Source organism: Pseudorasbora parva, chromosome 2 (assembly GCF_024679245.1).
Source record: "Pseudorasbora parva isolate DD20220531a chromosome 2, ASM2467924v1, whole genome shotgun sequence".
NCBI classification, from domain to species: Eukaryota; Metazoa; Chordata; class Actinopteri; order Cypriniformes; family Gobionidae; genus Pseudorasbora; species Pseudorasbora parva.
Window position 1 is genome coordinate 26,577,749 of NC_090173.1, and position 14,583 is coordinate 26,592,331.

General features: G+C 37.4%; 1 protein-coding gene and 2 long non-coding RNA genes across 7 annotated transcripts in view; 1 reads left to right on the top strand and 2 right to left on the bottom strand.

Moving 5' to 3' along the window:
• The window catches only part of stat3 (signal transducer and activator of transcription 3 (acute-phase response factor)), a 39,697-nt gene extending 26,364 nt beyond the window's left edge, over positions 1–13,333 (top strand). For 3 of the 5 annotated variants that reach the window (XM_067414017.1, XM_067414008.1, XM_067414027.1), the window contains exons 4-24: positions 277–369; positions 994–1,075; positions 1,159–1,259; positions 1,397–1,548; positions 1,635–1,793; positions 1,896–1,988; positions 2,073–2,132; positions 2,228–2,257; positions 2,536–2,629; positions 3,288–3,335; positions 3,437–3,520; positions 4,921–5,019; positions 5,121–5,256; positions 6,753–6,805; positions 6,922–7,016; positions 7,117–7,256; positions 7,390–7,608; positions 8,013–8,055; positions 9,005–9,064; positions 11,633–11,733; positions 12,102–13,333. In XM_067414017.1, coding sequence (XP_067270118.1) covers positions 277–369; positions 994–1,075; positions 1,159–1,259; positions 1,397–1,548; positions 1,635–1,793; positions 1,896–1,988; positions 2,073–2,132; positions 2,228–2,257; positions 2,536–2,629; positions 3,288–3,335; positions 3,437–3,520; positions 4,921–5,019; positions 5,121–5,256; positions 6,753–6,805; positions 6,922–7,016; positions 7,117–7,256; positions 7,390–7,608; positions 8,013–8,055; positions 9,005–9,064; positions 11,633–11,733; positions 12,102–12,208 — 2,049 coding nt within the window. In that variant the 3' untranslated portion in view covers positions 12,209–13,333. Of the gene's footprint in view, positions 1–276; positions 370–993; positions 1,076–1,158; positions 1,260–1,396; positions 1,549–1,634; positions 1,794–1,895; positions 1,989–2,072; positions 2,133–2,227; positions 2,258–2,535; positions 2,630–3,287; positions 3,336–3,436; positions 3,521–4,920; positions 5,020–5,120; positions 5,257–6,752; positions 6,806–6,921; positions 7,017–7,116; positions 7,257–7,389; positions 7,609–8,012; positions 8,056–8,173; positions 8,887–9,004; positions 9,065–11,632; positions 11,734–12,101 lie in introns of those variants that run through there. The other 2 variants (XM_067414037.1, XM_067414046.1) reach the window with 2 other exon arrangements.
• On the bottom strand, positions 51–1,591 carry LOC137038986 (uncharacterized). The gene is made up of 3 exons (XR_010897578.1): positions 1,474–1,591; positions 1,136–1,250; positions 51–342 (listed from the first exon to the last, which is right to left on the bottom strand). It is a non-coding gene; the product is annotated as an uncharacterized lncRNA (long non-coding RNA).
• Positions 8,062–11,624, bottom strand: LOC137038982 (uncharacterized). The gene is made up of 3 exons (XR_010897577.1): positions 10,725–11,624; positions 8,993–9,675; positions 8,062–8,283 (listed from the first exon to the last, which is right to left on the bottom strand). It is a non-coding gene; the product is annotated as an uncharacterized lncRNA (long non-coding RNA).
• Positions 13,334–14,583: the final 1,250 nt, after the last annotated feature.

Sequence of the window (14,583 nt, forward strand, 5' to 3'; positions counted from 1 at the left end):
GTGACATTTCATATTTGTTGCTTCTATAGTAAATCAATCAATTTCAAAGATTGAAAATTTGTGGACTTAATTAAACTTTCCATCTGGATTACATTTATAAATAAATTCATAATTAAAATGCACACAGTATCCATATTTCTTTTTCCACCAGACCAGTTTTCAGGACTTTTCCAGTCAAACACACAGTAATAGTACACATAATGTGCTTGGAAATGGATTGTGCTTTGTAAGGGCATATTCAGATTTCTGTTTCTCCAATTTCTTTCTCTTCTGAAGGATGGCCAGGTTGCCCATCCCACAGGCACTGTGGTGACAGAAAAACAGCAAATTCTGGAACACAACCTGCAGGACATCAGGAAAAGGGTACAGGTTGGTACATACAATTTCACTTTAATTAAAAAAATCATTGGTTTGTCTCATTCACAATTTTTAATTACACATGCATCCCTTTTTCATCTGTCCAAAAGGACACACAAATCATTTTTGTAACAGCATTCTATAAGTAGTCATTTTGAAAAGGGGTTTTCAAACGGACCCTCAAATATGATAATCCCTGGCAAGGGATTCCCTTCCTAAAATAATAAGGCATCTAAATAGTATAAAATATAAAGACTGATTTATATTCACTGGAAAATATTTATATTCTATTAAGTTGATACTTTATTTTGATATTCACCATTAGACTACTGTTAATAATATAAACTTGAATAGATAAGTAGATAGAATAAAATAAAATAATTATGATTTAATCTCACTATTTTTCAACTAATCGTTAGAAAGCATAATGAAACTGTGATCATTTTAAAATCAGGTGAATTTTTTGCTTCATTTCTTCACTCTGAGATATAACAAGAACTCTCTGTCTCCCCCTTGTTGCCCCAGTTTGAAAAATATTGAAACATATTGAAACAACATATGGCCCTGAGCACAAAATGAGGGTCACATATTTAGTTAACCTCTCACTCATTCAGCTGCCTTACTCTTACCATACAGGACATGGAGCAGAAGATGAAGATGTTGGAAAATCTGCAAGATGACTTTGACTTCAACTACAAAACTCTTAAGAGTGCTGGAGGTATGATGAGCACACAATGTCCCAAATCTCTTAACTAGCCTTAATCACTGACAAAGTCACCTAAAATATATGTCACTGTGCAGAGTTGTCCCAGGACCTGAATGGAAACAGCCAGGCAGCAGCCACTAGGCAGAAGATGTCTCAGCTGGAGCAGATGCTGAGCGCTCTGGATCAGCTGAGGAGGGTGAGATATAGTAAATCACTATCCAGAACAGATCACAAGACTCAGAATACAGCGTTGACTTTTGAAATCTTGAAAATAATGATCAGAAACTTTTACAAATGTGTCAAAAGTTCAAACGTAGGCTCTCTGTTTCTCAGCAAATAGTGACTGAGATGGCAGGGCTACTGTCTGCCATGGACTTTGTGCAGAAGAATCTGACAGATGAAGAACTTGCCGACTGGAAGAGGAGACAGCAGATCGCTTGCATCGGAGGACCACCGAACATCTGCCTGGACCGCTTAGAGACATGGTACACGTCACAAATACATGTCACCTGCTTTCGAATTTTGAATGCCACCTTTTTTTGATTCCTTCTTTTCAATCTCTGTCTTTCAGGATCACCTCTTTGGCTGAGTCACAGCTGCAGATAAGGCAGCAGATCAAGAAACTGGAGGAGCTTCAACAGAAGGTCTCGTACAAAGGAGATCCAATTATTCAGCACCGTCCTGCTCTGGAGGAGAAGATCGTAGACTTGTTCCGCAACCTTATGAAGAGGTTTGAAGTCACCCACTTGTGTTGTTCATGTTCAAATTTTGAACACAATTGAAACAGGATCTGATCAATGATGTCTCCTGTTGTACGCTTGTCTAATTGCAGTGCATTTGTTGTTGAGAGGCAGCCTTGTATGCCCATGCACCCTGACCGACCACTTGTCATCAAAACAGGAGTTCAGTTCACCACTAAAGTCAGGTGGGTAAACACAGAGGTGAGTCACACAGAGGAAGTAAGTCTAGACGCAAGTTGTGAACCCCCCGCCTCCCTCCTCTCTTTCAGGTTACTTGTGAAATTCCCAGAGCTGAATTACCAGCTGAAAATCAAAGTGTGTATTGACAAGTACGTCCCACTTCCTGTCTATGACATCAGACATAATGACTCCGAGTTGTATTTTTACATGCCGGTTTTAATTTTTTTCCACCTATGCTCTGCAGGGAGTCAGGTGACGTGGCAGCCATTCGAGGGTAAGTTCTGTGGTTAAAAAATAATGCCATTTCTCACCATTGTCACATGGTTATTTGTAGTTATATACAATTGTATAGTTTTTGGCAATTATTCATGGTTAATAAGCATGTTTTAAGTAAACAGTTCATATTTATAAATAAATATTTCAGCTATTTTGTAGAAGTTTCAGTTCTATATTTTATCTATTGGTACAGTGACAGGGAAATGTGGTGAAATTAAATCTTGCATGTACCTGCAAGCTGTTGCATTACAGAGTCCTCTGCTTTTTCCCCACCAGTTCACGCAAGTTCAACATCCTTGGCACCAACACTAAAGTTATGAACATGGAGGAATCCAACAATGGCAGCCTGTCAGCAGAATTCAAACATCTGGTAAGCTTAGCTAATACACCAATCTTATTCCAAAACCGTATTTTTTGCTGGATTTTCAGTTTCTTCAACTGTGCACAACTGTTGGCCCGTTGAAACAAAGTTAAACTCCCTTTAAGCACTCTTAAAGGGAGACCCACACAAGGGAAGATATTTTGAAGAATGTCAGAAACCAAACAGTTAACTGGAGCCATTGACTTCCATAGTAGGAAAACAAAATACTAGTCAATGGCTCCAGTTAACTGTTTGGTTTCTGACATTCTTCAAAATATCTTCCCTTGTATTCAGCTGAAGAAAGAAATTTCACACAGGTTTGAAACAACTTGAGGCTGAGTAAAGGATGACAGAATTTTCATTTTAAAGTGAACTATCCCTTTAAAGTTTCTCTAGTTTATGTAAAATCGATCAAGACAAAATCATTTTCACACTCCAAAAAATGGTTTATTTATTATCCAGGATCCAATTGATGGTTTATTTATGTTTTTTTTTAGATAGTCAAAGTTGAAATATCCTCTTTCATAAGAATCAACTCCTGGGACATAAAGTGCCTCAACAAAATTTCTTTGAATATGCCGTACAAGCTTCAATAAGACTAGATCAGCTGTTGACTGTAGGTTGCTTGAAATGCATTGTAGTCCTGACTTCTTCTTCCGTCTTTCAGACTCTACGAGAGCAGAGATGCGGCAACGGAGGCCGAACCAACAGTGACGTAAGGCTTTATATAATTAGCATAATGTCGCAGTTTATTTAAATTTATTTAATTTTGACAAAGTCAATGTAAGCACCTAACATTTGCCCTCTGAACTACAGGCCTCTCTGATAGTTACTGAGGAACTTCACCTGATCACATTCGAGACAGAGGTCTACCACCAGGGACTAAAGATCGACCTTGAGGTGAAAACCTACACACAAATACTTCTGGCAGCAGCAGCACTTGATTAGTTCATCTAAAAATGACTCTTTCACGATTTTAAAGGGTTAGTTCACCCAAAAAGTAAAATTTTGTCATTAATTACTTACCCTAATATCGTTCAACACCCGTGAGACCTCCGTTCATCTTTGGAACACAAATGAAGATATTTTTGTTGAAAGAAATCTTCATTGACACCAATGTAATTTCCTCTCTCAAGATTCATAAAAGGCACTAAAGACGTCGTTACAAAGCCCATATCACTACAGTGGCTCTACAATCATTTTATGAAGCGACAAGAATAGTTTTTGTGCGCAAAAGAACCCCTAAATAACAACTTATATAATGATGGGCCAATTTCAAAACACTTCTTTCTGAAACCTCAGAGCTTAATGAATCAGCGTATTTATCATGGTATTGATTCATGATTTGGATCGCGTGTCAAACCACCAAACTGCTGAAATCACATTGGCGATCCAAACCACTGACTCGATACACTGATTCATAACGGTTTGAAGCTTTGTTTTGAAATCGGACCATCGCTATATAAGTCGTTATGTAGTTATTTTTTTGCGCACAAAACGAATCTTGTTGCTTCATAAAATTATTGTAGAGCCACTGTAATAAGATGGGCTTTGTAATAGACGACGTCTTTAGTGCCTTTTATGAATCTTAATCTTATGGGTCTTGAGAGAGGAAATGACATTGGTGTTAATGAAGGCCTTTCTGAGCCATCAGATTTCAACAAAAATATCTTCATATGTGTTCTGAAGATGAACCGAGGTCTTACGAGTGTCGAACGACATGAGGGTAAGTAATTAATGACAAAATTTGAGGGTGAATTAACCCTTTAAGTAAAATAAAATGTCCAACATGTCGTGACATGATTCCTGTCACAAAGTCCCGTTGAGCTGTATATCAAATCAATGATAATATTATTAAACCCGATTAAGTTCATCACACTGCTACTGATGATTGATTCAGCGTATTGAAAGCCATTAAGGTCATTGTAATAGGCTGTTGTCATGGTACTAGCAGTAGGAGGATATGAATATGTAACCAGGCAGCGTGTCCTTGGGTAATCTGTCACTTATTAAATCCATAACCACACACAGCGCTGCCTAGATGCCTATTATGAGCTGATAAGAGTACACGCAAAACCATTATTTTTCTGTGGATGGACACAACAGGGTCACGTAAAATACCAACACACACAGCAGGCTAATTAAACAAGATAATTAGGCCGTTCAGCTCTGTTTGATTAATAATTATTCAAACTCAGGTCTCTATTTGCACTTATCAGATTTCTAACAGAACATGCAGTACAAAATATATCAGGATTTGTTATTCTAAATTATAAATAAATGTCTTTATCTCTGTTCAGACACATTCTCTCCCAGTGGTGGTCATTTCTAATATCTGTCAAATGCCAAATGCATGGGCGTCCATCCTGTGGTACAACATGTTGACCAACCATCCCAAGGTTTGAAATGGAGCCACAGCAAGATATATTAACTGTTAACACAAGAGCTTATTCTGTCTAAGCTACTAAGAGTCCTTTTCTTTACCCCCCTTTTTTCACAGAATGTGAATTTCTTCACCAAACCTCCAGTGGGAACATGGGATCAGGTGGCTGAGGTGCTCAGCTGGCAATTTTCATCCACAACCAAAAGAGGACTTACCATTGAACAGCTCACCACACTTGCAGAAAAACTTTTGGGTATGCATGTTATGTTATATACAGTGGAGTTCAAAGGTATTTAATATCTGTTTTGTTTATTTTTTTAACCTGGAAATAAACAATAAATAAATACACTCACCTAAAGGATTATTAGGAACACCTAGTTAATTTCTCATTAATGCAATTATATAAAACCAATCACATGGCAGTTGCTTCAATGTATTTAGGGGTGAGGTCCTGGTCAAGACAATCTCCTGAACTCCAAACTGAATGTCAGAATGGAAAAGAAAGGAGATTTAAGCAATTTTGAGCGTGGCATGGTTGTTGGTGCCAGACGGGCCAGTCTGAGTATTTCACAATCTGCTCAGTTACTGGGATTTTCACACACAACCATTTCTAGGGTTTACAAAGAATGGTGTGAAAAGAGAAAAGCATCCAGAATGCAGCAGTCCTGTGGGCGATAATGCCTTGTTGATGCTAGAGGTCAGAGGGGAATGGGCCGACTGATTCAAGCTGATAGAAGATCAACTTTGACTGAAATAACTACTCGTTACAACCGAGCAGCAAAGCATTTGTGAAGCCACAACACGCACAACCTTGAGGTGGATGGGCTACAACAGCAGAAGACCCCACCGGGTATCCCTCAGCTCCACTACAAATAGGAAAAAGAGGCTAAGATTTGCACAAGCTCACCAAAATTGGACAGTTGAAGACTGGAAAAATGTTGCCTGGTCTGATGAGTCTCGATTTCTGTTGAGACATTCAGATGGTAGAGTCAGAATTTGGCGTGAACAGAATGAGAACATGGATCCATCATGTCTTGTTACCACTGGGCAGGCTGGAGGTGGTGTAATGGTGTGGGGGATGTTTTCTTGGCACACTTTAGGCCCTTTAGTGCCAATTGGGCATCGTTTAAATGCCACGGCCTACCTGAGCATTGTTTCTGAACATGTCCATCCCTTTATGACCACCATGTACCCATCCTCTGATGGCTACTTCCAGCAGGATAATGCATCATGTCACAAAGCTCAAATCATTTCAAATTGGTTTCTTGAACATGACAATGAGTTCACTGTACTAAAATGGCCCCACAGTCACCAGATCTCAACCCAATAGAGCATCTTTGGGATGTGGTGGAACAGGAGCTTCGTGCCCTGGATGTGCATCCCACAAATCTCCATCAACTGCAAGATGCTATCCTATCAATATGGGCCAACATTTCTAAAGAATGCTTTCAGCACCTTGTTGAATCAATGCCACGTAGAATTAAGGCAGTTCTGAAGGCGAAAGGGGGTCAAACAAAGTATTAGTGTTCCTAATAATCCTTTAGGTGAGTGTATGTTGGAGGAATTTCACACCAAAAAAAATTACTTTTCTCTTAAATCATTATGCTTATAATATAATTTGTCATTTTAACAAAAGTATGAAATGTATGAAAGGGTGAACTTGTGAATTTAAAAATTCACAAAAAAGTCAACTTTAGTTAACACTGTTTGTGCATCTCTGTTTAATTGTGCATTTCTGATTTTGTGTAGGTCCATGTGTAAATTACTCCGGTTGCCAAATCACTTGGGCCAAGTTCTGCAAAGTATGTTTCTTTGTTCCTTGTCTTGATTTCATTTTAGTGCAAATCACACCAACTGATCTAGTTTCTGATCATATTTCTGTAACCATTGTTTTTCTGTTTCTCTTTGTGATTTGCAGGAGAACATGGCAGGAAAAGGTTTCTCATTCTGGGTGTGGCTAGACAACATTATTGACCTAGTGAAGAAATATATTTTGGCTCTATGGAATGAAGGGTGAGAACTCCTGCTGCACTTATGTGCATCCATGGGGTATTTATAGTTCATTATATCAATCACTGCTTGGGTGATTACATCAAGCTCTTGTGTGTATCAGGTATATTATGGGCTTCATCAGTAAAGAAAGAGAGAGAGCAATCCTTAGCCCAAAGCCTCCTGGGACATTCCTGCTGCGCTTCAGTGAAAGCAGCAAAGAGGGAGGAATTACCTTCACCTGGGTTGAGAAGGACATCAATGGTGAATGCATTTCCATGTACATGTTGAATTAAAAAAAAAAGTTTTGTATTGTTATTTATAACCCTTTATTTTAGTGTCATGACAACCGTAGATGGAATATGTGATGCATTTCTTCTTCTGTATGTATGTGCAGGTAAGACCCAGATCCAGTCAGTTGAACCGTACACTAAGCAGCAGCTCAACAGCATGTCTTTCGCTGAGATCATCATGGGCTACAAGATCATGGATGCCACCAACATCCTTGTCTCACCGCTGGTCTATCTCTACCCCGATATCCCCAAAGAGGAGGCGTTTGGCAAGTACTGCCGCCCAGAGGCCCAGCCTGATACAGAATTCCCTGATCCTGGATGTGGTGAGTGTCCTTTGCGGGAATTGAATTCATTCTGGCTTAGAATAACATCCGTCTTTTGCTTAGCAAAGTATCTCTCATTTCATTCTAATTTATCTTGGGAGACTATTTTTGTATTGGAAGTGCACCGAAAAGGGTGTGGTTTACCAGAAACTTTCTCCTTCTGAGGGAATTGTATAAGAATAAGAGAAGAGAGAATGAAAAAACACAATTTTTTTCATGGTAGCATACCATTTTTTGTATGGAAATTAACACTTTTATTCAGCAAGGACACATTCAATTGATCACAAGAGAAAGTTAAGACTTTAAGATTGGTAAAAAAAAAATTATATTACTAATACTGTATTTTCCTATTCATCAAAGAGTCCTATTCACTCTGCTTAACACAGCGATTGTTGTTCTTTCAGTAATTCAACCCTACCTGAAGACCAAGTTCATCTGCGTCACCCCGTAAGTAGCTCTCCATTCTTCCTCACCTCAGTATGTGTGTGAATGATTGATCTTGCTGTAGTCTCTGTTTTCTCTCTCTGTCCTCTTGTAAACTTGGAAATCTCTGGTGACTCTTCAGGCAGGAGCACATGCAAAGTACTCCTCTCAGTTTTCTTTACAACATGGATCAGGGATGTAGCCACTACTGAATCCTCCAAGGACTCTTCACACCATCCTTTAAACCACAATCTTGCACAAGAAGACAGAAAGAGAGAGAAACCATGCTTTAAAAAGCACATGATCAACAATACAGCTAATTAAAAGAGGTTCAGGCCTACTTTTGTCATTTACATGTATTAAGCACACATAACTTGAGGTGAATTGTTGGGTAATGTGATTTCATTACTTAGTTTTTAAATTGAATACATTTAAAAGAGAAAGAAAGCATCCGAATCTCTTAAAACAAAACATCATAAGGTAGACATAAATGTCCACTGTTACCATGAAATAAAAATTGACGTTATTTACTTAAATATACACTCCTGAAAATAATTTTTAACTATTCCTTGTTTTTCCAAGCAGAATATTCTAAAAAAAGTTTGTCTTTTTATAATCTTTCATATTCTTATATTTATATTAGCTTTTCAAGATATAAATTTTGCTCTGCCTCTGAAACAACACCAGATTTTTGAATGTTTTATTTTTTGTTGTTGACGGTAGGATAATGAGAACAACAATGGTTAATGGACATGGTATATAAACTGTAACACTTTAAACTGTACATGACATATTAGGGAACGTGTTTGGCTACAAGAAAAGCATCTGGATGGAATAAAAGCTGCTTCAAACTCAGTCTTGCTTGAATCACAAATGCTTTCTGTCTTTGTAGAGGGGATGGATTTACTGGAGGTCATGTATGTACGCGTGTTTATGTGTGTTAGGCAGGCTATAAACTGACCTCTCTCCATAGGTGTCCTTCTGTCTTCATGGACTTCCCGGACAGTGAGCTGCTTGGGAACGGCTTCCCTGGGTAGGCACTAGGGAGCTGCACTATGTGTGTGTATGAGACGTGAACGCTTGTGGTCAAACACACTCCTGTAGTCATCTGCTAACATAGACCATTCCTTTTAACATCTCTAGAGCTTGACCAAGGGTTTCTGTTTACTCACTTCATCCCTTTATAACAAGGTCTTGGTGTCACTGGAACGTTTGTAAAAGTTAAAAGGCATTTGACCATGTCTCTGAATCTCAGTTTTGTGTTGGTGAGCTTGTTCTTCTTTAGACAAGGGATTTTTTTATTCATTTCTAAGGTCACAAGCTAACTTTTCTGTATCAGTATGTCAATTCCTTTCACATTTAAGAAAAAAAAGTTGATTTTCCCCATCTTCTGGTTTTCTCTTTTTCCCCCTTAGAGGAGAGTGCTATGAATGAGTGTTGTGTTTTATGTAATGTATAAATGGTTTGGTCCCTTAATATGTTAAACAATGTGGAGTACATTTTCTGATGAAAACTCAAGTCACACATGTGACCCTTATTATGGAAGCAGTATCCCAAATATGATGATAACACTATTTCAACCCAAAATATTGGTGAAACTGTTAATAGACATTGAGAATGGTCTCGTGGGAGGCATTGCCCAACCTGGATGTGGCAAGATAGGGGGAGAGAGAAGACAAGAATACTGAGCAACAACCACACAACTGACCTCACTAGATAGCACATCCACTCATAACTGTTGTCACTGTTTATACACACATCATTCTGTATTTTTAAACCAGTGAGGTCTATAATATCTGTGGCTTTGTTCCTGCAGTACATATACGGAGATATGCAGTTTTAGCATATTGTTTAAAAATAATTATATAGTTTGTGATTTATGTTTTGCTTGCAAAAAAAGTTGGTTTTAAATACACTGCTACTTCCGAATGGCTGTCAATGGAGAAAGACATTTTGCAGATGGTGTAGTAGAGGCTAACTGGATCACGCTAACCAAACTTTAGCATCTGCAAGAATATTATCCGCACTATTTTGTGATCAGCATCCAGTTTATTCACAGTTTGTTTTGTCAGAATAGGTATTTCTTTTGGTTTGTTGTCAAAACAACATGTTTTTACCAAATTCATATTTTGAAAGACTTAAAGAAACAGCCAAAATCTCAACAAATGAATTTGAATTTAATAAATGGGTGCTTAGGATGCTGTAAGGTAGTCAGGATTTTTGGTGATTCAGGAATAAAAACAAGTTCTTGGCTTATCAGAGTGCTCTTTTATTTTGGACAGTGATTTCTCCAGATCGGTCCTGGGAATGGTATTGGCATGATAAGGCTAATATGGCTACAATATGCAGTCCATTTACAATGGTTTAGTGCTCTGCAAAATTACTGTAAAGCTCCCTAACATCAATTATTATAGATTTTCTTAGACTTACAACATGAGCAGAATGTAGCTCTTTTTTTAAATACAATATGTGCCTAATGTTTTTAAGAGTAAAAATGTTCTTGGGCAGCCTGTGAACTCAGGACAGGTATATAGATGCATCAAAGACATTTTACATTCTAATGTTTTGTATTACACTGGTTAAACCAAAATTAATGCAAACAATGTCTTGAGTAGTCTTAAAATACTAAAGTTTGACACATTTGTATCATTTGATTAGTTTTATGTATCATTTGTGAGTTCGTAGCCACTTACCCACAAGTATAAACGCTTGCCTTTTCCTTTGCCGTTGGATCAGACTTCTGTATCTGCTAGTGTTTTTAGTACAGACTCTCTCGTCTCAACACAAGCAGGAAATAGTGTAGAAATGCAGCTTTACCAAAACAAACCGCCCATTTGAGCTGTTTGGAGAGTTAACAAATAGGCATGGTTGAACTTTGCCCTCTGGCAAATCATTCCCCAGGTTAAGACTTAATGATTTAATGGGCATCCGAGCAAAACACCATAGTCGAGGTCAGATTTTAAGTAGGCTATGCTATACAGTATGGCAATATTTATTCAGTAAATTCAGCTAATTATAAAAAACTAAAATGCATAAAGCATGTTCCTCTATCAATGACCATTCTAAAGTAGCCACGTATTCTCACAAAGATTTTTGTTTGTTTTTTGCAAACACGAATGGCAAAAAATGTAATGTCAGTACGGTAGCTTTTATGGCTCAGGTGACAAGGAAATAAAAGTGGACGAGCAACAACTATGACTCCAGATTCACATTACATCACAGTACGAACTATGTAGTAATATATATTTTCAATGCACTGTGTGGAATCAGTTGAATTGTCTCTTAAAGGTATAGTTCACCTTAAAATGAAAATCCCATAATTTGCTCACCCTAATGTGGTTCCAAACCCATGACATCGGATGGACAAAAAGACATCCATTTCCATCCAGTCTCAAAATATCTTTCTTCACTGTTCTTTTTTTCATTTTTGGGTGAACTATTACGCAAGTGATGCTCATGTGTGTGACTTTGAGTGTGGGTTTTGGTAAGTTGTGTTTATGATGTAAATATTGGAGTGAAGGTTAACTGTAATGATAGAAGTAATGCATGTTCATTTGTAGCTTGTGTGTCAAATCTAATGCGCACTGCCTTTCTTTTGCAGGACTAACTCTGGCAACACAAGTGATTTGTTCCCGATGTCCCCTCGTACACTCGACTCTCTCATGCACAATGAAGCCGCGGAGGCCAATCCAGGACCTCTCGGTGAGTCACATGACTAATTTCAACAGCTATGATGTGTGCTGTGTTAACGCAGTGTTGCAATTACCATGATTTCGAGATGACAAGTGAGAGCTGTTGGTGTCTTCGGACTGGAAATGATACGTTTTTACACGGTCAAAGCCTAAATAAATTTGCACTGGCCACATGACTCAAGTAGGAGCTCTCTGAAAACTCTCAGCCTACAAGTTGCAATGACGTGCTTTACGAGGATGTGAACGCTTACAGGTTGAAATTTCGTAATTATGGTAATTGCGACATGGCGTGAATGCATACAATATGATTTTTTTTCTTCTTCAGACATTAAGGTCTCATAATAATTCTGTTTAATAGTGTTTCCGTTCCCTCCCCAGAATCCCTCACTCTGGACATGGAGTTGAGCTCTGATCATCAATCACCTATGAGAGAAGGGTTTGCAGCCACGACAGTCTCAGATATGGACACCTGCCGAAATGCTTAGTTTTCCAACATTGTTTTTTGTTTTGTTTTTTTACATAGAGAAAAGTAATGTACATAAAGTGCTTAGGTGCTAGAGCCCCTTTCTCTCTGAGCCAAACTTAAAGTTAAAAGATCATTTTTCATCCTCATTTCAACATTGAGGATACTATACTAAACTCATTCTTACAGATTTTTTTTTTTTTTGTGCCTTTTATTACAAGAGCATGAGGCATTCGAGGCCATTAACGCTGGAGTTTTTAGCTTTTTTGACCTTAGTTTTAAAGGTTAAATTAAACATGTTTAATTGCAAATATTCGGCTATGACTGTATAGTAGCCGTCATTATTATTATTTTTTGGAATAGGAAAAGCCTTTCCACTGGTGTTAGCAAACATGAAACGTATTTTGAACTGTTAGCATAGCATAGGGGCAGTGATTTTTTCCCCCCACTCTTTATGTTGATCGTTTGAAATGAGTGTGAAGGGGAATAAACTTTACAGTAGTATTGATAAGCAGTACTTTAAAGCTACCAAAACTCTGCATGATCTTCAAATCTGGATTTTGACAGAATTGTCATTTATGGTCAGATGATAAATTGTAAAACAAGTTTGTGCATGCAGGTCACTTTTAGCTTCTGGTTTAAATGAATGTGGTATACTGTATTTTAATGTTGCTGGAAAATATTTCACTCTTTTATTGGATGTCTTCAGGAAGTGAATGGAAGGAGATATATATATACTTTACGCAGATGACTTAATGTGATATTTCACCATATTACAGTGTCCTCCATATGATGTTTATTGAGCTAAGTTGGATAGAAAGCAAATCTTTAACAGAGCCAGCAGGATTATAATTGTAACGGTTAAATGGGAAATTTTATATACAGAGAAACCCATCCCATACATGCACATATATACAGATATTTATAATTTTGTTCAATTCACTGATCTGTTGTGTCATCATGTAAGGTCGCGCTTCAAACGGAAATGTTTTTTCATTGTGTAACTACTTTTTAAACGTCTGTCAGTCAGTTTGTTTCCCACTTTGTGTATCTGCCCACCCTCTCTCACTGTATAGTGTGTATACTATTATATATGCACTGCACTATGTATATCCTCTTTATTGTACAATGAATTCCTGATGAGAAAGCTCTCTGTGTCCTTGATGCGGTTCTTCAGTTATCTGTGATATACCTTGCCACTCAAGTTTTTTTTTTTTATTAAAGAAATTAATACTTTTATTCAACAAAGATGCATTAAATTGATCAAAATTGACAGTAAATACATTTATAATGTTACTACATATTTAATTAATTCTGTTCTTTTGAACGTTCTATTTAAAAAAGAATCCTGATTTATTTTTTTTAGCATGGATTCAAGAAAAATATTAAGCAGCACAGCTGTTTTTAACATCGATAATAATCATTAATGTTTCTTGAGCAGCAAATCATCATATTAGAATGATTTCTAATATGCAAAGTAAATGAAATTAAAATATTACAATAGAAAATGGTTATGATTAAATTGCGCACATTTTCTGTTGTATATTTTTGATCAAATATGTGCAGCCCTGGTGAGACTTCTCTCAAAAACGTTCCAAATTCATATACCGAGAACACATTTTTGAACAGTAGTGTATGTCACGGCACTGTATATGTTCAGCTACCGCAACATCTGACCACACATTTGAATGTGGAAATCAAAAACCGAGGTTAGAGAAGTCAGGACTGGCATTTACAAGGTGTCCCTGCAATTAAAGCCCCTGTATAGTTGCCCTGTAGGGGGATTTTTTTATCTCAGACCCAGTGGAACAGAATTAAGTGAATATGTTTCAATGGGTATTTAAAGGTCATTCTTCCTAAATGAATCTCATCCGCCTTTACGCGATTTGGTAATTACTGAGTGTTTATCTCTCTCTGTCTAGCTAGTCATTACCCCAGCCATTTTGCTCTAAAGGTTAAAAAGAGATAGATAGAGAGAGACCCCACATTGGACATTGCGCATTGACCTTTCGTCAAGGTTCTTTGATTAGACGTCCAGCTGTTTGTTAGCTTTGCAGTAATGATGTTTATACTTTCAAATGTTTGCACTTGCGGAGAGCACTGACTCAGGAGGACTGAGAATAAATCTTTATGTTCGAGGCAAAAACAGGATTTTTATTTGCATTTACTTTTTCTTTGTTCGTATTCCATAATGCAACATTATGGTCTTTGAAGTTCAAGTATATCAAGCTCTATGTGAGAAATGTCACAGCTTATACAAAGGATGTGCCATTAATAACAATCTTCAGCATTTTGTTCTTTAAATTCTGCTCTTGATTCTGCTCTATTCATGTTTTCCACGATAGCTCTAAAATAATGGAGTAACTGTATAATTGTAAATGTCACTGTATTTTTTTT